Source organism: Hypomesus nipponensis, chromosome 5 (assembly GCF_054491055.1).
Source record: "Hypomesus nipponensis isolate SF chromosome 5, ASM5449105v1, whole genome shotgun sequence".
In the NCBI taxonomy this organism is placed as follows: Eukaryota; Metazoa; Chordata; class Actinopteri; order Osmeriformes; family Osmeridae; genus Hypomesus; species Hypomesus nipponensis.
In genome coordinates, this window is record NC_140365.1 from 11,608,700 (window position 1) to 11,629,716 (window position 21,017).

Consider the following 21,017-nt stretch of genomic DNA (forward strand, 5'->3'; position numbering starts at 1 on the left):
CTGTGGTTTCAAACCAGTGTAGCTCACTGCAACGCTGTAGCCTAGTCTAGTAGCTAACAAAAACCTCTCCACAGCTGTTTACAGTACTACTGTAGTGTCTACTAACCTGAACTCCATTGCCACAGCCTAAACTTTGTCAATCTGTTCATGAAAATAATTCATTTCAGCCTAGAGTGTACAACGGAAGTAACGTTAAATCTAATTCAACCAACGCAATTGCTACCGAGACAGTCTAGTAGTAGTAGTAGCCTACAATTTAAAGGGGCACCTTCTCCACACAGCAGGGCTATATCGCATTTTGCCTTGTTACTGACAATGATTGCTACCACTGACATGTTTATGAATGAGTGGTTTTCCCCTAAATAAATGTCAAGCTTATTTAAGTTTTTGGGGGCATTTTTTCAGTTAGCCTAGTACTATTTGAATCGCGATTCCATCTGAGATAGCTACTGCTGGTAACGTGGTTGTTAAAATAAGCTTCAAAAGGTTTTTTTTTTATTCATGAATGAATGAATGCAATATGAGTAGGCTAAATGCCTGAAAATATCACGAGAAGGGAAAAACTTACAATGACATTTAAGTCATAGAGATTAGGTCAATTTTCTCACCGGTCTGCCAAACGTATTAGTTTTGATTCAACTATGAGGTTGCTGATCACCATTCCCTCTTGCAGGGGAAATGAAAAGACAACTATTTCATTCTACTCTTCACTCTTAAAATTTTGAGTTGTAAATGAGCAGAAAAAAATATGCTTTTAAATATATGTAATCTTTATAAATAAGTAGGCTATGCATTTTTATATTAAATATACAGAAATATCAGTTGTAAACCCCGCGTTCACACTGCAGCGACGCGAATCGCTTGCCATCGCTCGCCTTCCCACAGTTCATCACGCTGGGGGGACGTTTCAAACTGATTATGTAGAATGCAGTTCTCTAAAATCACTGTTGTAGTTGTCATGGCCAATTGTGCAGACTTGGGTTTACGTACTCGCAACATCGATCAAAGTACAACTTATACTCAAAATACAAAACTGTTTCATAAACATACACGTTGACATGTGTAAAAACGTTTTATTATATTACTCAAAGTCTCTGCTAATCTGTCGATACGACCAGGGAGTTCCAGCCGGGCTACTACTGTACAGTAACTAGCTAGAACAAAGTTACGTACTGTGACGAGAGACTGAATTTGAAAGTACAGAAAACCCACCAGGAGCACCAACAACGTCGGCAAACCTGTGCCAGGCCTCATGCTTTTTATTAATGTCTCTGTACAAATACAGGGACGTATCGTACAGGACTGGATATGTAGCCACACAAGCAATTAGCTTCTCCATCTTAAAAACTGAAAGCTAGAAATGTTTACCATGGTTGCTACGTTACGAGAAACAAGAAAACACTGCGATTGGCCATCGCTAGCGAAAATCGCTCCTCATTTGCATAACGTTGAGAAAATCTCAACTCTGTTGCGTCGCTACCCACAATGCACTACGCAAGCGATTCGCCTGGCTCCATAGAAAATTTATGGAAAACATGTTGTCGCTTGCATCGCGTCGCTGCAGTGTGAACGCACTGTAATTTAAATACGGACCCCTGCAACCAACGCAAGCAAGCACACCCTACAATTTTCCCAGAAATTGTAGCCTCTCTAGTTTTTATTAGGATTCCTCCGTAAGGAGCAAACCTATTGTTATTGTTAGTTTTATTATTCTTGTACCATGGAAGTTAATGGCAGCCCCTAGAACCCTTCGATAACTTTGAGAAATTTGGCACACCTATTAAGGACAGTTACATCTATACTTAAAAGTTTCATGTCTCCCATTAGACCACTCTAGTGCCACCAATGGGTCAAAGTTGGACTTGTGTTTACACACGCAACTTTTGAACCGTATGACCCATTTTCAAAAATGAGGTACCATTGGATTCCCTGGATCACGACGATTTCAACGCACACCATGGCGTCAATTTCCGGTTATATAGATTTTCCGCTATTTCCGGTTTTATCAAAAACATTTGAAAGCCTACTCCTCCTACAATTTTTGTCATATCTTCTTCAAAATGACCAGAGATTATCTACAGACCAAGCCTCACTAAAGTTATCGATTAGAATTTTGATCCTCACAACCGTTAGTCCGGTACAGCCAATCAAATTCAGCAGAAAAGCAGCCAATCAGGAAGTGAAGTCATATCTCAGCAAATCCTCCTACACATGTTGTCCAATCTTCACCAAATTTAGCAGAGATTATCTTCAGACCAAGCCTAACAAAAGCTAACACATGGTTTTCTGATTTTGGAAACTGTTTTTCCGGTACAGGCAATCAAAATGTGCCGTTAAGCCAGCAAACAGGAAGTTGGGTTGTATCTCAGCAAATCTTTGATGGATTCACACCAAACTGCGTGTACTCGTTCCCTCTTCTGAGGATGTCTAAAATGTTTTCTGGGTTATTTGACTGCTTGGCCACCTCATTGCTGCTTGCAGCTATATTTGGAATTGGTCAGATTTGGTATCTCCTTGGTAAGTCTGCAGCATTGATTTTTCTATACAGTTACAATTTGTCAAGAATAAACATTTTTCAATGGTTTTTCTATGCCGGCCTGCTCGTAAATCGACTCCGTACTGGCCTCTCCCCTGAGCATGTTTACATGCTCATTTTCCTGAATAAAAATGCATATGGCTAATGCAGTTGTGGCTTATTTATTTTCTTACCAGTAGCCATGTAGAGCTAGCGTAATCCGCTGTTTATGTTTGCATTGTGTGGTGGCGCACCGTATCCTATACGATTTTGGTTCCAAGTTAATATGCAATATTTCTCCATGTGTGTCTTTCGTTTTTATCGAGGATAGCCTTCCCAATGTGTTTAATTTAGTCCAATGTAGCCTACTTTTTATTTCACATAATAATAGGCTAATTGCTTTTCCGCCAAATTAAGAGCCTACGTCTGAAGACGCAGCGTTTTTTCAAGTTCATTGTCTTTTCAACATGTTAATAAATTGATCTTTCATTTGTTTTCTTTATTCAACCCTTATTTAATCTAATAGCTGAACAGTCCCAATTATTGCCAGAATGTGTGGTGGTTCATGTGTTTACTGTATGCTTTGCGTCACGACAGGCTAATGGAACCACATTAACAAAACCACATTAACAAAAATAGATTATCCGGATATTCGAAAATAATTTCAGATACTATTCGAATAGTGAAATCAGTTCAAATCTCCATCCCTAATTTGGACTACATAGACAACCTAGGTCTCAAATGTTTCGTCTTGGTAGCCATTGAGTTGCTTGTATTGGGATTTACGTTCCGTTGCACGGTTTAAGTAGAAATTACGTTTTTGTGGCGAAAAGTGAAGCTCACGGTGGCTAACTTACTAGCCACAGTCACTGACGTCACTAACGTCATGACAACTCGTGTGACTATCTCTAACAGAACATTAGTTTAGCAGCTCGTTAACTTCTGGGAGATGGCTAGGCTAACGTGTAATGTACAATATAAAGTAATTTATTAAGGAAGTACATCTACTTTCGTAAACAGTTGTCTCTATTTCACTGAAGCATTAGCATCATGACATTAGCCTCTGTTGCCCAGGTAACATACTACAGAGGTCTATGATGCATCTGTTTTCAATCGTTAAAATAAACATTCCTCACAAATACATTTTCGTTGTAGGATTTATTATTAGATTACAAGTAAACGATTTTTGGGGGAAATTATAATTACCTGTGGTTTCAAACCAGTGTAGCTCACTGCAACGTTGTAGCCTAGTCTAGTAGGCCTACTGCAGCTAACAAACATCTCCACAGCTGTTTACAGTACTGTAGGAAGTCAAACGGCGGCACATGTTTCGCACTACCCTTAAAGCAAAAGTATGTCAATTGGTGAAACCAATTGACTAGTGACTACTATCTGACTATTGTTTACTAACCTGAACTCCATTGCCACAGCCTAAATGTTGTCAATCTTTTCATTAAAATAATTTATTTCAGCCTAAATGTTGTCAATCTTTTCATTAAAATAATTTATTTCAGCCTAGACCGTACAATGGAAGTACCGTTAAAACAAATTCAACCAACGCAATCGCTACCAAGACAGTCTAGTACAGTAGTAGTAGCCTACAATTTACCAGGGCAGCTTCTCTAAACAGCAGGTCTATATCGCATTTTGCCTCGTTACTGGCAATTAGGTCAATTTTTACACCGGTCTGCCAAATGTATTTGTTTTGATTCAACTATGAGGTTGCTGATCACCATTCCCTCTTGCAGGGGAAGTAACAACTTTGTTTCACAAGCATTCTTTGTTACTACAAACTTCTGCTGGGCGTCTAGCATATGGTCTAGCTGGCTAATTGTTACCAAGTAACAACTTTGTTGCAAATTATTTATAAAACAGGCTAATGTAATAATAAAACTGCTAAATCCTTCTCTCACTAGGCTCCTCTATCTTGCATAATGAAACATAACGTTTTTTAAGTAATCAATAAGCCTGCACTTGTCCTCATTACTCAAATGATGCCGTTCAGGGCGGTAAAATTACAAAATAGGACGCGAGTGTCTCAGAAATAATATAGAGCTATTTGTCTTCATGGCCAACAATGAGAATATTGTGAATAAAAACAACACAGACACAGGCGGCAAACAAACAGGCAGATGTTAGCCTTGCATTGTTTGAAAAAGAAGAAGCGGGAAGCCAGCTAGTATATAAAAGGCAGATGTTGGATGTTGGATCATATCACACCGTGGAAAACAAAAGTCGTCCCCACGTCTGGATCGTTGGCAGCTCGTTGGTATACTGGTTTGTGCGACACGCGGACGAGGTTGGACTGTACCCCGACCTTGCACTGGAGTGCCATATTTAATGGGTAGGGGTGAGGGGCATGAGGTGGGCAGACCTTGTGCCTAAGCTCCGTGAGAAGCGTGGCATGCTTCCCAGCCCGGACATAATGGTGCTCCACGTCGGGAGAAACAACATCGGCCAAGTGACCGGGCTAGACCTGACGAGGCGGATGAAGCGAGACCTGGGGGCCATCATGGAGATGTTCCCAATCACTCTGCAGGTGTTTTCGGAAATCCTGGATCGCTGCGTCTTGAGGTATCAGAGGAGCACCAGCGCTTCTGGTATCGACAGGGCAAGACGTCGAGTCACCGCAGCGGTGTCTAACTTCCTGGCCGACCGTGGGATAGGGAGCATTCAACACCCCCAAATACGACACGGTTTCGTGTGGATGTACCGACCCGACGGTGTCCACCTTGATCACGTTGGAAACAATGTGTTCTTGGGAAACATCCAAGACAGTCTCAGACAACTCCTGTGCTAACCACAGCACACACAACAACGACTCTTTTAAGAGTCACCCAAAACGTTAAAAAAAAGAACAATTAGACCGTTCAAAGTGCAGTTCAAAGTAAGACCATGGGGTCTTACAGGGTTAAATGTTACTGTCAGGCCAAATAGTGTCCTAGGGCCAAATAGTGTCCTACCTGACGTCACAATGCAGTTCCGAAGCAAGTCCGTCGCTATGCCGATCTTAAAATCCTTAGATATCTACGCGTGCAGGAAACTGTCATGGTTGCTATACTGGTTATGAGGTAGGAAGTTTTGTACCCAGGCTTATTTAAACCAGTTTATTCTACCCTACTATTTAAAGTTTTCACTCGTTCCATAGCTGGTGCTAGCTAGCTAGCTAACAGTCTATCGCACAAACTAATCCCCACTCCCCCACCGGTCTGACGGCAAACCCCACCCTACCACCTTAACCAACCCATTTTCTGCGGGAAACCCTGATATGGAAACATTCAAATGGGATCTGTATGGCCCACAACTAAATATGTTCTGGCAACTGCCAGAATATCTCAACTATATCTGTCTTACAGTAACCTAGATGTATCCTAACTACAGTGATCTAGATGACAGGAACTTACCTCAAGCCATTGGCACTACTGCTCGGGTAGGACAGGGGCGTTCCATGTAAATGACCAGAGGGTGTCGGGGGCCAGGGACCTCCCCAAGCCATTCCCCCGACCGACAGAGGCCTTCTGGGATACGGTGAGTACACAGAGGTGGGGTGGGCTCCAGTAGCCCTACCCTGGCCCTGGAGGCTGGGCCTGCTGAGCTGCCCTGAGGAGAAGGAGTGGCGCGAGCGACTGGGCATTGGGCCTGTGCTGCTGTGGCTCAGACACTGATGACAGGAGCAGGCAGGGCCAGAGTGAATGACCGAGGGGGCCAAGGCTAGTGGGTATGGGAGGTTCCCCTGCCGACGCACCTGCCGTCTAAAACCTGTGCCCTTGTTGACCTGGGCCAGAGCTGTGAGGTCCACTATGTAGTTATAGCCATGAGAAGCCAGGTCGGCCGTGGCCTGCCGGGCCTGGTAACTATGCTCTAATAGAATCGAGGTTCGAGTCTCGTATGGGGTCCAGCCTCCTTCGTCATTGGCCCACTCCCAGAAGACACCACTGCCAAGGCCAGAGGACTGGGCAAATAGTGTACGACGTACAGACCGTGTCTTTCCTAAAAAAAAGGGAGAGTATTGAGTAGGTTGAAAGACACCCTATTCTTCAAAGTTACAAGACCTACGTACTCAATGTCACAGTGAAAGGTAACATTAGGGCTGCACGATTATGGCCAAAATGATAATCAAGATTATTTTGATCAATATTGAGATCACGATTAATTATCACGATTATTTGTTGATTCTCACCTAATCTAATTTGATTGTCACAATGCATTATACCTGCAGAATGGATGTGAATAAAACTCAAAATATACAATCAATAAAAAACAAACAATCTCCGTCCACACTAGCGTTTTCATATCGTTTTCCAAATGTTTGCCGTCCACACTAACACGGGTACACAGTGGCGTAACTATAGGGAGTTTTTCCTTGTCTTCCTTGAGGGTTTAGGTTGGTTGAGGGGCAGTTCTATGGGCGTATGTGAAGCCCTCTGTGACATGCTTGCGTGTAAAAAGGGCTATACAAATAAATTTGATTTGATTTGATTTGATAGGGAGTGCAGCTGCACTAGGGCCCGTGGCGAAAGTGGGCCCGTCCTCGATCTCAAGTGAGAACTCTACCTGAAGAACTGACCGGGCCCCTCGCTCCGCGTAAATCCCAGAAAGGTTAACATATGATCCTGTCCGATCAATTCGCAAACATTTCTCAATTATGGTGTCAGTTATTCTCACCTGTCCAATAAACATTTTAACAATAGTCAGTCTTAACAACAGCAAATAATTCATTTTGCCTCATTTGCCTTTTGCTGAATGAAACACATCTCGTTTTTATTAAGTAATATTGTCTGTGTAATATGTTGTCAAAGATTCTATAGCCCACCCACACGTTGTGATCGTTTGCCATCCTGTTGTGTTGCATTGCGTTGCATGTTGAATAATTGCGGTAAGTAGGCTACCCCATGCCCTTCGTTCAAAAACACAAAAGTGGCTGCAGGAAGCGGCACGAACGAAAAGAGCAGGATTAAAGGGTGGCAAAACCGGCAAAATTATCTTCTTTTGGATTTGTTTTGTTTATTTAGGTGTTCAAGAGGACGCTACGTCTGACCCCCAGCCCAACAGCAATGAGTGAAACTCAGCCACCAGGGTAGGCTAACGTTTACTGTCTGGTATAGCCTATTGAATGCATTTAGACATGGCTATTAAACGTCATTAAATGCACGTATAGGCACAAGGCAGCAGCCAGGTTAGATATTGAAAACAATGTGCAGGATGTTGTTGGAAAATAGCTAAAGCTAGATAGGCTAAACGTTAGGCTAGCATATCTAGCTAACAAAAATCTAATCAAACATTCACCAATAAATTCACAATGTGTATTGTAATAAGCAGTGTTGGGAAAGTTCCCTTTCTACATGAACTAACTACTTAAGTTCATAATTCAAAATGTTGAACTAAGTTCAAAGCTCCAAATAATGAACTAGCTTAGGTTAGTTCAGTTTTTTTTTTTTTCCAATAGGTGGCTGCCGTCTGCAATATCGCTCTCTGCCTCTACGCAAAGCGGCGTTCACACACTTGCCATGCATAAACAGTAGAAGAAAGAAAGAAAGCACACCAGCGATTGACAGGTTGGGTAACCTTGGACACAAGACTGTTAACGGTGTGTTTTTAGCCTGGAAGTCTCTAGAAATCAGGCACATTATTAAACGAAATTAAAAAGAGTGAACGTGCCCTTCACAGACACCAGAATGAATGTGTCCACTGCACAGTATCGTTCATCAGGCAGTAATACATTAGGCTACGTTCAGTTCACGTTCACCAAAATTATGAGCGAAATCATGAACGTGTTAAGACGCAACACTGATAATAAGTACATTTCCATGCGCCTCGCTAAGAACAACACTCAATAATTTCGCCTGACGATAGGTCGGTTAAGGGGCCCGTTGCTGAGATCTGCACTCGGGCCCGCCAAGTAATTGTTACGCCGCTGGGGGTACATGACAATCGTTGTCATGGTTACGCCACTCCTGCCCCTCCCACGGTTCCCTGTTTACATACTCCTCTGGCAATACTATTTGGTGTTCTATTTGGTATTATTTTGGATGTATTTGGTAAAATTGTCCCACCAGCAAGCTGTTCAGCCAAGTCTCACCCAGAATCGCCGCTCTATGTTTGGTTTAAACCGTCTTCTCTGCCTTGTCCCCCTATCGTTCAGGCATACCGAGTAGCTTACAACACTCGCCTTCTGCGTAGGAGTCACGCGTATCTATTAAGTTATAATATACCTGTAGCCTACCTTGAAGTAGGCCTACACTAACTAAACTGGTAAATAAATTATTGAGATGGAGCAGCATTTTTCTTTCAACTTCCATGTTCATCTTGACATTATAGCTATAGAGCAGCGGTCCCGGTACCGGTCCGTGGGTCATTTGGTACCGGTCCGCAGAGAAAGAATAAATCATTACATTATTTCAGTTTTATAAAAAATAAAAATAAAAGTATTTTTCATGCACCTTAAATATTTGTTTTTGTGTTGCGTCTTATTTTGAAGGCATGTTTAAATATTACCATAGCGACCAGAGAGTGTTTGGGGCAGAGCGGGGCAGAGCCGCAGAGACATGGACATAATAAGGGCAGAGAGGATTCATGTTATGTTGTTGGCACGATGTTACGAGGCCGCTGCTAATAAAGTTGCATAAGAGTACACAGTGGATTCACGTTTATTATTGTATTTAGAAAATGCCACCGTTTGTATGCCGGTCGTATCATTTTATTTTATGTATTTATGCGCCACGCCTTAAAGGCCGGTCCGTGAAAATATTGCAACATTAAACCGGTCCGTGGCGCAAAAAAGGTTGGGGACCTCTGCTATAGAGCGAAAGCTACCCCCAATGCCATAGCAACTGAACATCATCGTATCCGAAAAGCTCCGTGGACCACGTCCACACTACTACGCGAACCCGGCGTTTTCAAATGTCTCCGGCTAGGGGAGCGTATTCGAAAAACTCAGTTTTCAGTATCCGAATACGCCGTATTAGTGTGGACGGGAGGTGCAAACGCAGACATACGTATGCGTTTCAAAATTTACCTGGGCTAGTGTGGACGGGGCCTAAGCTGCGTGGTGCAGGGAACATCTCGTGATCAGACATTAGGTGTATTCAACTCCATGCAGGGTAGGAAATTTACATATTTTTTTAGGGGGCAATTTTTGCCCCCACTGACTGAAATCCCCTCCATGAGTCACCACCTTACCGCGGTGGAGGGGTTTGCGTGTCCTAGTGATCCTGGAAGCTATGTTGTCGGGGGCTTTATGCCCCTGGTAGGGTCTCCCAAGGCAAACAGGTTCCAGGTGAAAGACCAGACAAAGCGTGGCTCAAAAAACCAACCATGAAGAAACACAACAATGGTTCTCAGTTGCCCCTGCCCGGAAGCGGGTCACCGGGGCCCCCCCCCTGGAGCCAGGCCCGCCTGGTGGCCGGGCCTTTTCCCATGGGGCCCGGTCGGGCACAGCCCGAAAAGACAACGTGGGACCCTCTTCCAGTGGGCTCACCATCCGCAGGAGGGGTCATGGGGGTCGGGTGCAGTGTGAGACGGGCGGCGGCCGAAGGCGGGGGCCTTGGCGGTCCGATCCTCGGCTGCAGAAGCTAGCTTTAGGGACGTGGAACGTCACCTCGCTGGCGGGAAAGGAGCCTGAGCTGGTGCGCGAGGTAGAGAGTTTCCGGCTAGATATAGTCGGCCTCGCCTCGACGCACGGCACGGGCTCCGGAACCAGTCTCCTTGAGAGGGGCTGGACTCTCTTCCACTCTGGAGTTGCCCTTGGTGAGAGGCGTCGAGCTGGGGTGGGAATACTTGTTTCCCCTCGGTTCGGTGCCTGTACATTGGGGTTCACCCCGGTGGATGAGAGGGTAGCCTCCCTCCGCCTTCGGGTGGGGGGACGGGTCCTCACTGTCGTTTGTGCTTATGCACCAAACGGCAGCTCAGAGTACCCACCCTTTTTGGAGTCTCTGGAGGGGGTGCTGGAAAGCGCTCCTCCCGGGGATTCCCTCGTCCTCCTGGGGGACTTCAATGCTCATGTGGGCAATGACAGTGAGACCTGGAGGGGCATGATTGGGAGGAACGGCCCCCCCGATCTGAACCCGAGTGGTGTTCTGTTGTTGGACTTCTGTGCTAAACACGGCTTGTCCATAACGAACACCATGTTCAAGCATAAGGGTGTCCATATGTGCACCTGGCACCAGGACACCCGAGGTCTCAGTTCGATGATCGACTTCGTAGTCGTGTCGTCGGACTTGAGGCCGCATGTCTTGGACACTCGGGTGAGGAGAGGGGCGGAGCTGTCAACTGATCACCACCTGGTGGTGAGTTGGCTCCGATGGTGGGGGAGGACGCCGGTCAGGCCTGGCAGGCCCAAACGTAATGTGAGGGTCTGCTGGGAACGGCTGGCGGAACCCTCTGTCAGAAGGAGCTTCAACTCCCACCTCCGGGAGAGCTTCGATCATGTCTCGTGGGGGGGCCGGGGACATTGAGTCCGAATGGGCCATGTTCCGGGCCTCCATTGTTGAAGCGGCTGACCGGAGCTGCGGCCGCAAGGTGGTCGGTGCATGTCGCGGCGGTAACCCTCGGACCCGGTGGTGGACTCCGGAGGTGAGGGATGCCGTCAAGCTGAAGAAGGAGGCCTATCGGGCTTTATTGGCTGGTAGGACTCCTGAGGCAGCTGATGTGTACCGGCAGGCCAAGCGGAACGCGGCTCTGGCGGTCGCGGAGGCAAAAACCCAGGCATGGGAGGAGTTCGGCGAGGCCATGGAGAATGACTTCCGAACGGCTTCAAAAAGGTTCTGGACCACCATCCGGCGACTCAGGAGGGGGAAGCAGTGCTCTGTCAACACTGTATACGGTGGGGACGGTGCGCTGCTGACTTCGACGGGGGACGTCCTGGATCGGTGGAAGGAATACTTTGAAGACCTCCTTAATTCCACCAACACGCTTACCGACGTGGAGGCAGAGTCTGGGGACATCGGGGGGGGCCCTTCTATCTCTGGGGCCGAGGTGGTTGAAAAGCTCCGCGGTGGCAGGGCCCCTGGGGTGGACGAGGTCCGCCCGGAGTTCCTTAAGGCTCTGGATGTTGTAGGGCTGTTTTGGTTGACACGACTCTGCAACATCGCGTGGACATCGGGGACAGTGCCTCTGGACTGGCAGACCGGGGTGGTGGTTCCCCTCTTTAAAAAGGGGGACCGGAGGGTGTGCTCCAACTTTAGGGGGATCACACTCCTCAGCCTCCCTGGGAAAGTCTATTCAGGGGTCCTGGAGAGGAGGGTCCGCCGGATTGTCGAACCTCGGATTCAGGAGGAGCAATGTGGTTTTCGTCCTGGCCGAGGAACAGTGGACCAGCTCTATACCCTCCGCGGAGTCCTGGAGGGTACATGGGAGTTTGCCCAACCAGTCTACACATGTTTTGTGGATTTGGAAAAGGCGTTCGACCGTGTCCCTCGGGGGCTCATGTGGGGGGTGCTCCGAGAGTACGGGGTACCGGATTCCCTGATCGGGGCTGTCCGGTCCCTGTACGACCGGTGCCAGAGTTTGGTCCGCATTGCCGGTAGTAGGTCGAACTTGTTTCCGGTGAGGGTTGGACTCCGCCAGGGCTGCCCTATGTCACCTATTCTGTTCATTACCTATATGGACAGGATTTCTAGGCGCAGCCAGGGTGTTGAGGGGGTCCGGTTTGGTGACCTCAGGATCGGGTCGCTGCTTTTTGCAGATGATGTGGTCCTGTTGGCTTCATCGGGCCGTGACCTTCAGCTCTCACTGGAGCGGTTCGCAACCGAATGTGAAGCGGCTGGGATGCGAATCAGCACCTCCAAATCTGAGGCCATGGTTATCGACCGGAAAAGGGTGGAGTGCCATCTCCGGGTCGGGGAGGAGATCCTGAACCAAGTGGAGGAGTTCAAGTATCTCGGGGTCTTGTTCACGAGTGAGGGAAGAATGGAGCGCGAGGTCGACAGGCGGATCGGTGCGGCGTCCGCAGTGATGCGGGCTCTGCATCGGTCCGTCGTGGTGAAGAAGGAGCTGAGTCGAAAGGCGAAGCTCTCTATTTACCAGTCGATCTACGTTCCTACCCTCACCTATGGTCACGAACTATGGGTAGTGACCGAAAGAACGAGATCGCGAATACAAGCGGCCGAAATGAGCTTTCTCCGCAGGGTGTCCGGGCTCTCCCTTAGAGATAGGGTGAGAAGCTCGGTCATCCGGGAGGGGCTCAGAGTAGAACCGCTGCTCCTCCGCGTCGTGAGGAGCCAGCTGAGGTGGCTCGGGCATCTGATTAGGATGCCTCCTGGACGCCTCCCTGGTGAGGTGTTCCGGGCACGTCCCACTGGGAAGAGGCCCCGGGGAAGACCCAGGACACGCTGGAGGGACTATGTCACTCGGCTGGCCTGGGAACGCCTCGGGGTCCCCCAGGAAGAGGTGGTGGAAGTGGCCGGGGAGAGGGAAGCCTGGGCCTCCCTGCTTAGGTCGTTGCCCCCGCGACCCGATCCCCGGACAAGCGGTAGATGACGACGACGACGACGACTGAAATCCAGGGGCATTTTTTTTTAAATTGGGGGCACTTTTTGAATCAACATTTAGTCATTTAGCAGACGCTCTTATCCAGAGGGAGTCAGGTGGCTGAGCGGTTAGGGAATCGGGTTAGTAATCGGAAGGTTGACAGTTCAATTCCCAGCCGTGCAAAATGATTTGGTGTCCTTGGGCAAGGCGTTTCACCATACTTGCCTCAGGGGAATGTCCCTGTACTTACTGTGAGTCACTCTGGATAAGAGCGTCTACTAAATGTAATAATAAGACATTTTACCTTTGTTCAAGATTATTAATGTGCTTATTTAGGCTTACAGTATGAGCAATTTTCATCAAATGGCAATAATAAGACTATTAAGTAGTAGTCTACAGATTCAAATTGTTGTCTTAGATTTATTTTAACAGAAAACATAAATCAGACCATCATATTCAATGTTATCTTATTTCTCTGTGGTTATTAATTGTTATTATTACATTCATTTTTTTACTTTTTTTCAACTGCACACAACTTTCCCCAAATATAGGATTGGTTGTCAACCACAAGATGACAGTTACGAGGATGGGGGGAAAATCATTCACTGACTGCACTCTGTCTAACGTTAGCCAAGCTAGCTAGCAAGCAAGCAAGCCTTTGTGACTAACGCACTATCAGAGCTAGCTAACGTTAGCTTACTAACGTTAAACTAGCTAAAGCGAACTAAATAATTAACAAATTATTATTATTACTAGTTATCACCGTAGGCGATGGCGTGTTGCTTGGTCGCTGGTGACGAAAGGCCACGTATTTCTTAATGTTTTCGCTCAACTAGATTCAGCAGAAGAATTCGCCTGTGCCGGATTGACAACAACTTTTGCAACTCGTTGTCCACAAGTTCGACATGCTTTGCAAAAAATCGTGTCCACCCCAAGACAATCTAGCTTCCATTGTTCGATGGCCACTGCGAGTGAATTTCATCTTTGGAACCTGAGATTGTGACGGAGATTGTGTTTACTGCTTCCTCAGTTCTCCTCACACTTGCAGTCACTCATAGGTCTGATTAAGAAGCGCTCCATTTTTTTGAACGTTCGGTTCTTTACGCACACGCACATCAGTCAAGGTGAAAATCAAAAGCATTATAGCAACTGGTCCAGGTCACGATGTTTTTGACAAGTTAATTAAATTATCATTATTTTTAGAGGAAATTTTGGGGGCATTGTTTGCCCCTCTCCTAGTGATATCAGGGGCAAAATGATATTTCTTAGGGGCAGTTTTGACCTTTGCCCTCGTGTATTTCCGACGCTGACTCCATGCAGCGCCGCAGCCGGCTGCAGATTGGAGAAAGGGTTTAACATAGCCCAATACATAAATTACACATTTTCCGACTTTACAGAGCCGTTTATAACTCCTCCCCGACTGCAAGCGGCAACTCTCGCTGGTCGTTTCATGCAGCCGCAGCCGATGTCGAACGCACCTATTGGTTTACGGAGCGCTAGATTGGCTTTGCAAAAAATAACTTTGATACAGAGCGTTCTATTAACGGAATGACGCATTTTAAATATCGCTCGATCATGTGAATTCGATCTTGGGAAGCCAAAATCGTGATTGTGATTCAAATTCGATTAATCGTGCAGCCCTAGGTAACATATTTTTTCCCTGACCACTTTCTGAGCAGGTGTCAAACAACACTGTCATTCCATTGAACCATGGGCATAAAGGCCTGTAAGCTACAAAGTAGTGCAAGTTTTTTTTTTTTTCAGGTGTACAGAACAACACAAGATCAGACTGGGCACTGAAATTCTTGTGACAAGACAACGCAAACCAACTTAGCATAACATATAAGCACTAAGAGCATAGATTACACCTGTGATAATATAAAAACAGTATGCAATATACAATATACTAGACCTCAATACACAATGACCTACAAACATTATAGACCTATACTAACCTAAGACAACACCTGAACTAACAAGACCTTTACTAACCTAAGACAAGTGGGGTACAGTAGCCTACACGGTTTCCCATCTGCTCGTTTAATTCCTGACTCACTCACCACACGAGCAAATATAATACCCAAGTTGGGTAGCTAGTTTGCTAGCAATGGCTGTCAGTGTCAGCAAGAAAGTATAATTAACGATACAGCATTTTTTGTATGGGACAAGACTGGTAATTTGCATTTAAGTGTTAACTTGAAGTTAATGTGTAACTAAATCGAGCTAACTTTACTGATTTAAAGCAGGCAGCCTAACTCTATAATGTACCCTAGCAAAGCAAGCTAGCTCACAGTTGTTGAAAACAACAGTGTGCTAACGTTAACTGGCTACAACAAAAGCCCGACAGATCCTGACACCAGGTGAAATGAGTTGCAAAATACAGCTCTGGTAGAATGATATGTGGGTAAACATACCTGTATCCTGGCGGAACTGTTTTAGGCTGGGTATATCTATGAGATAAGGCGACAAGCTGGGGTCTGATTGTCCGAGGCAGATGCTGGTGGAACCAGGTCCCCCACCTCTGTGTCCCCGCGGAGAGGAGAAGTATTGTTCGATGTAGCCGCTCACCTGGCCACTATACGGTCTCCAATACCCAAGATCATCTTGCCATTCCCATACCACGACCATAGGCTGTGACTGTCCAGGTGCCCCCGAGGTTGTGGTGGAGACAGAGGGACCATTTATTGACCCGTTTATCCCTACACAAGACCCAGAGGCAGTGGCCATATCAGCCTGCTAGCAGTGCGTCAGATCCAGATAGCCGCTAATGTAGATTAGCTAGCGAGCTAGGAAGCTAAACAGTTTAACGTTAGCTGACTTTTGCTTTAGGGTTATCTTAAACTATACGACCGACCTTTTCCCGGTTCTGTTAAAACCAATCCGAAAGGCTAGTTCAAACGTTCCAGGCCACAACACTTGCTTAAGATACTGTAGTTGATAAAACCCCTCCGCCCCAGTCTTGTCTAGATAACCACGTCGTCTAGCTAGCTGGTAGCTTGCATTTTCGATCTTGTGTCTGGAGCTTCCTGAAACTAGCTTGGTAGCTAGCTTAACTAGCTTGGCTTGTTATAACGCCCCATACAAAAATATTTCTAAACGCGCCAGATTTACCTTAAGGTGTCAGACAATCAAAGAAAGTACCCGAATCCATGTTGGCAAATAGAGGAATCCCAGTTGGCAATATCAATTGGCTAGTGTGTGTGGATAAGTGCTGCTAGCTCTACCGACATAGCTGGTCACATCTCCAAACATCAATCGTTGCTTGGCAAATGACGACATGGCGCACGCACGCACACACGCAAAAAAACAAAAACAAACTAGGACCCATTTGCCCCAATAACTACGACGGCGTATTAGGGGCAGTAGGTTTAAAAAAAAATCGGAGCCGGAGGAGGGGGGTAATATTCCGAGAGTAAAGTCGTAAATTTGCGAGAGAAAAATTCGGAGATTCTCTGAGTTTATAAAGTCACAAATTTGCGAGAAAAAAGTCTGAATTATACTATTCAATAGGATTCAGCAATAAGGAAATAAGATAGGCTACTCCTGATTTTTGCCCAGAATCACCAGATTGTAATAAGCATTCGGACATTGCCGTGATTTGGGCCTATTCAGAAGGTAACATCATACTTATTTGGATGAGGTGATAGCTTTTGTGCATCAGGAACTACAATGCAATGGACAGATGCAAGGATATCGCTAGTTACATCCACGGGCAATTCAAATTCGATTTGTGGTCCAACATTAGGACACAATACGACAGATCCTCAAATTAGTCGATCCTCAAGGTGTGGATCAGTTTAGAAAAGAGCAGCGTCTTGGCTGTGTCCTGTTGAACCACAAACCAATTGAAAAGTATAATTTGATCAGGTCATCCATTAGGCTACTGCAGGCTTCGTACATGGCAAGCGACGGCGTCTGTGCTGTGATTAAGTTGACCATGCAAAGTGAAGGAATGAGGTTCCTTGAGAAAAAACAAATCCATATTTTCGATTTAATAATTTTGGAGAATCTCCGACTTTTTTTCTCGCAAATTGACTATTTTTTTTCTCTCAAATTTGTGACTTTATAAACTCTGAGAATATCCGACTTTTTTATCGCAAATTGACAAGTTTTTTCTTGAAAGTCTGTGACTTTATAAACTGGGAGAATATCCGACTTTTTTCTCGCAAATTTGTGACTTTATAAACTCGGAGAATATCCGACTTTTTTATCGCAAATTGACAAGTTTTTTTCTTGAAAGTCTGTGACTTTATAAACTCGGAGAATCTCCGACTTTTTTCTCGCAAATTTGTGACTTTATAAACTCGGAGAATATCCGACTTTTTTCTCGCAAATTTACGATTTAAATCTTGGAATATTACCCCCCTCTTTCTCCTCCGGCTCCGATTTTTTTTTTTTTTACATACTGGCCCTAATACGCCGTTGTAAATAACTGAAAGTTACAGGCACTGACTAAATAGGTTACTACTTGCATTCTGTGGGCCAATGTGTGTATTGTGTATATACATATTTGCATTTTATCCCTATGCAAACATTTTTGGACGAAGTGCCTGCTAGTGATTCTTAAAAATATTTTTACAACATAAATCAACAACTTCAATAAAAGTAACTTGTCAGAGAGTGAATAAAAGTGCAAGGCAACACATTTTATTTCAAAGGCCTAAATGGCATTAAGGTACAGCATATAAATACTGGTAAATCCAGAAACAGTTGTTACAGAAGAACACATATTCTTTCTTTTACACACGTTACATTCAGTTTGAGACAGTTTACTTTGTGTTAATGTGCTACAAACAAACGCATGAAGGGTTGTACATTGTAAATGACAATGGTGTTCTCACCTTATGCTACTCCACCATTGAGAATAACAGTATGCACAACTGAAGGCAAACTTAAATCCATTCATATACTTCTCGAGCTACATACAGTAGTAATTAGTGTTTGAAATGTGGTTCAGACTTTGTGTATTCCTGAACCATGTAGTTTACATCCCTGCACATGATAATATTATTTTTCTTAAATAAATAAAATAAATAATCATACAATTTTTTTATATTGTGGAACCATGTTGCTTTTTTTGTAGCCAACACCATAACCAAACTCTATTTATCGAACCCTATAATGTCACTTCAAAAGGTGTACACAGGCAATGTAAGGGCAAATTGTTGGCATTTGGCGGTTCTGTTCTGTGTCTGTTTCTGACCCCTGCTGCACACTAATTTCCTTTTAAGGATAAATAAAGTTGAAGTTGAAATACATTATTTGAAGAACTTCCAGAAATTCCATAAGCTTATAAAACTAATATGAGTTATCTTAGCCTTGTTTTGCAGGCTACCATTCAAAGAGTTGCATTAAACACTGTTTGGGCTAGTGACAAAGACATATGAGACATAACAATCAAACCACTTATCACCCTGCAACAAAGGATGTACAGACTTATTCTAGTGTTCCTTCTCACTCAATTCACCATTCAAAGTATCCAAACCTGCAGGCTTATATGTTCAGTCAGTAGAGTTTTAGCAACAGCACACAGGCAAAAGCTGCAACTTGGAGATATGATTATAACCATTGTCTAATAAACTCATCTCCTTTCAGCCCCTCCATTTAGCAGTATCAGGTTTCTCTGTTTCTTCCATTAGTATTTCACTTTCCCAGGAACTTGCACATTCACTCCGCTGTAGTCCACCATGTACATGGGCCACTGCTAAAAAACAGAAGTGAAAAAAGATCTGCTGAGATACTTGTGACCTAATTATGACACATTCAATACTTTAGGGGCCTCTTATAAATTAATGTCTTACTGAGCAAATGGTTAATGTATGCTTTTGTATTTGCACAGGGCTATAATAATAACTATATGTTTAGTATCAAAGAGTTTATTAGGTTACAGTTGCACCGTGTACTAGGGTCTTCCCAAAACAGAGGGCGGAAGTCAATCACTTTTGAAACGAAGATACACAGCATACGTTCTATACGTGTCATAGGTTTGGCACACGTACCATTACAGGAATCTGATTGGACGACACCCCTGATTCAGAGGGCAGGGAGCTTCGACTGCTCTCAAGGACTCTCTTGCGTTTTCTTCGATTGATTGAGACATCTTTCCCTTCTTTAAGAAACACAACCATTAAAAACCCAATACATACAAACTCACTGTAAAAATATTTTTTACAACACAAAAACGCCATTACCTGTGTTACAAGTTTGGGTGCATATTTCTGCAAAAGGCCTGTATAGACAAATTTGAGAACTTAGATGCTGGCACTAGAAGTTATCTGCTTGTAACATAATCCTTTTAAAATCAAATAATTTATCTCCCAGAATGAGTAGGAAGGTTATTACAGAGCAGAGGGTCGTCAAAAACAACTTTTCAACCACAATCTTCGTGTTTAACGACGCAAGGAAAACTTACTGTAGCTGGCTTTTAACGTTGATAGTGATTTCATCCCTGGCTTGAAGGATTTTTTCCAAGCGGACAATGTCATAGGTGTTGGGATTTCGGAAGGGGATATCATCCGGAAGGCCACTGACTTCAATAGAATCTGGACTGGCACGGATCAGCTTGTATGGGACGACCACCGACCTGTCCAGCCCCAGGGCATCACCTGAAGAGGAAGGTGTTCCTTTAACCCCGTTTTTGGGTCTTGATATTGAGGCATGGCAAGGAGTGTAGTACAGTATATGATTACACTATATATAACTTTAAGGATAAAGTTGATATAATTGCCATACTACCATATTTCTTGTTGAAAAGTTCTTTCACTTGCTCACGGAGAATCACTTTCTCCCCCATGCGGTTGACGTCGTCTTCATCTGTCGATTGAAGAGAAGCAACGCAATCAATGTAAATTCCAATATGATAACCATGTAAAGTACAGTGTGTACACAGTGTAGTGAACTGAAAATCTGTGATGTGAGTCACTCCTCATACCACTTATAGAGGCGTAGGCTTTCTTCAACAGGGTGATTCGTCGAGGAGCTGAGGAAAAGAAAATGCATGGTTAGGTAAATTTTCCAAAAGCAAGAACATTCACAATAGCATCTGATCCAATCAAGTGAAGTTTATAAGCTAAATAATATGGAGTGTTACCTGGTTTAGGAATAAGTCCTTGAAAAGGTCTGTACATAAAAAGAAGAAGGAAGCAAAGTCATTTCAAACTACCAGTACTACAACATATATGGCTTATAACCGACATACTCTGTTCTATATTGGAGAACTGAGTATGTCGCCTTGGGAGAGGCGAAATCCCTGACACACAACGTCACCTGTAGTGTCCCTCAAGGTATCAGTGCTTGGCCCCACCCTGTTCATTCTCTACATGCTCCCCCTTGGCCATGTCATCGGCCAGCATGGAATTTCATTCCATTGCTACGCTGATGACACTCAACTGTACCTCAGGACAAACCAAACCTCCTTTGCAGCCTTGCTATCATCCACCCTGACCACCTGCCTGGAGGAGATTAAGGCATTGATGAAGCAAAATTTCCTGCAATTAAACAACTCCAAGACTGAAGCCATTTTAGTCGGCACCCCTCATCAGGTTCGGTCATCCGTCATCACCAGCATCACTTTTTTTGGCCCATCTGACTTTTGAGGCTCACATCAAACATCTGTGTAAAACATCCTTTTTTCACCTCAAAAATATTGCCACTCCGTCCCACACTCACTTTGGTAGATACAGAAAAGCTTGTCCATGCCTTCATCTCCTCCAGGCTTGACTATTGCAATGCATTCCTCATCGGGATTCCTGGCAAAAGTCTCCAGAAACTGCACTATATCCAAAACAGTGCTGCCAGAATCCTGATGAGGGTGCGCAAGCATGACCACATCACCCCCATCCTCAGGTAACTCCACTGGCTTCCTGTCTCATTCAGGATTGAGTACAAGGTTTCCCTCCTCATCCATCAGTGTCTCCACGGTAATGCCCCCCCCCCCTACCTCAAAGAACTTCTCACCCCACAAACCTCCACACGGACCCTCCGATCTGCTGAAAAACATTTACTCAAACCACCAAGAACTAAGCTGCATACCATG

At 44.8% G+C, this 21,017-nt stretch overlaps 2 protein-coding genes across 11 annotated transcripts in view; both read right to left on the minus strand.

The window, feature by feature from the left end:
- Window positions 1-16,237, minus strand: part of dtx2 (deltex 2, E3 ubiquitin ligase) — a 38,267-nt gene extending 22,030 nt beyond the window's left edge. For 2 of the 4 annotated variants that reach the window (XM_084698017.1, XM_084698014.1), the window contains exons 1-2: window positions 15,397-16,237; window positions 5,920-6,505 (exon numbers count right to left, since the gene is read on the minus strand). In XM_084698017.1, the coding sequence (XP_084554143.1) occupies window positions 5,920-6,505; window positions 15,397-15,709 (899 nt within the window). In that variant the 5' untranslated portion in view covers window positions 15,710-16,237. The remainder of the gene's footprint in view (window positions 1-5,919; window positions 6,506-15,396) is intronic. The other 2 variants (XM_084698016.1, XM_084698015.1) reach the window with 2 other exon arrangements.
- A 1,376-nt stretch (window positions 16,238-17,613) lies between these two features.
- gtf2ird1 (GTF2I repeat domain containing 1) overlaps window positions 17,614-21,017 on the minus strand; it is a 31,078-nt gene continuing 27,674 nt past the window's right edge. For 6 of the 7 annotated variants that reach the window (XM_084698010.1, XM_084698013.1, XM_084698008.1 and 3 more), the window contains exons 22-28: window positions 20,073-20,101; window positions 19,914-19,961; window positions 19,718-19,795; window positions 19,395-19,587; window positions 19,174-19,211; window positions 18,982-19,091; window positions 17,614-18,686 (exon numbers count right to left, since the gene is read on the minus strand). In XM_084698010.1, the coding sequence (XP_084554136.1) occupies window positions 18,618-18,686; window positions 18,982-19,091; window positions 19,174-19,211; window positions 19,395-19,587; window positions 19,718-19,795; window positions 19,914-19,961; window positions 20,073-20,101 (565 nt within the window). In that variant the 3' untranslated portion in view covers window positions 17,614-18,617. The remainder of the gene's footprint in view (window positions 18,687-18,981; window positions 19,092-19,173; window positions 19,212-19,394; window positions 19,588-19,717; window positions 19,796-19,913; window positions 19,962-20,072; window positions 20,102-21,017) is intronic. The other variant, XR_014755141.1, reaches the window with a different exon arrangement.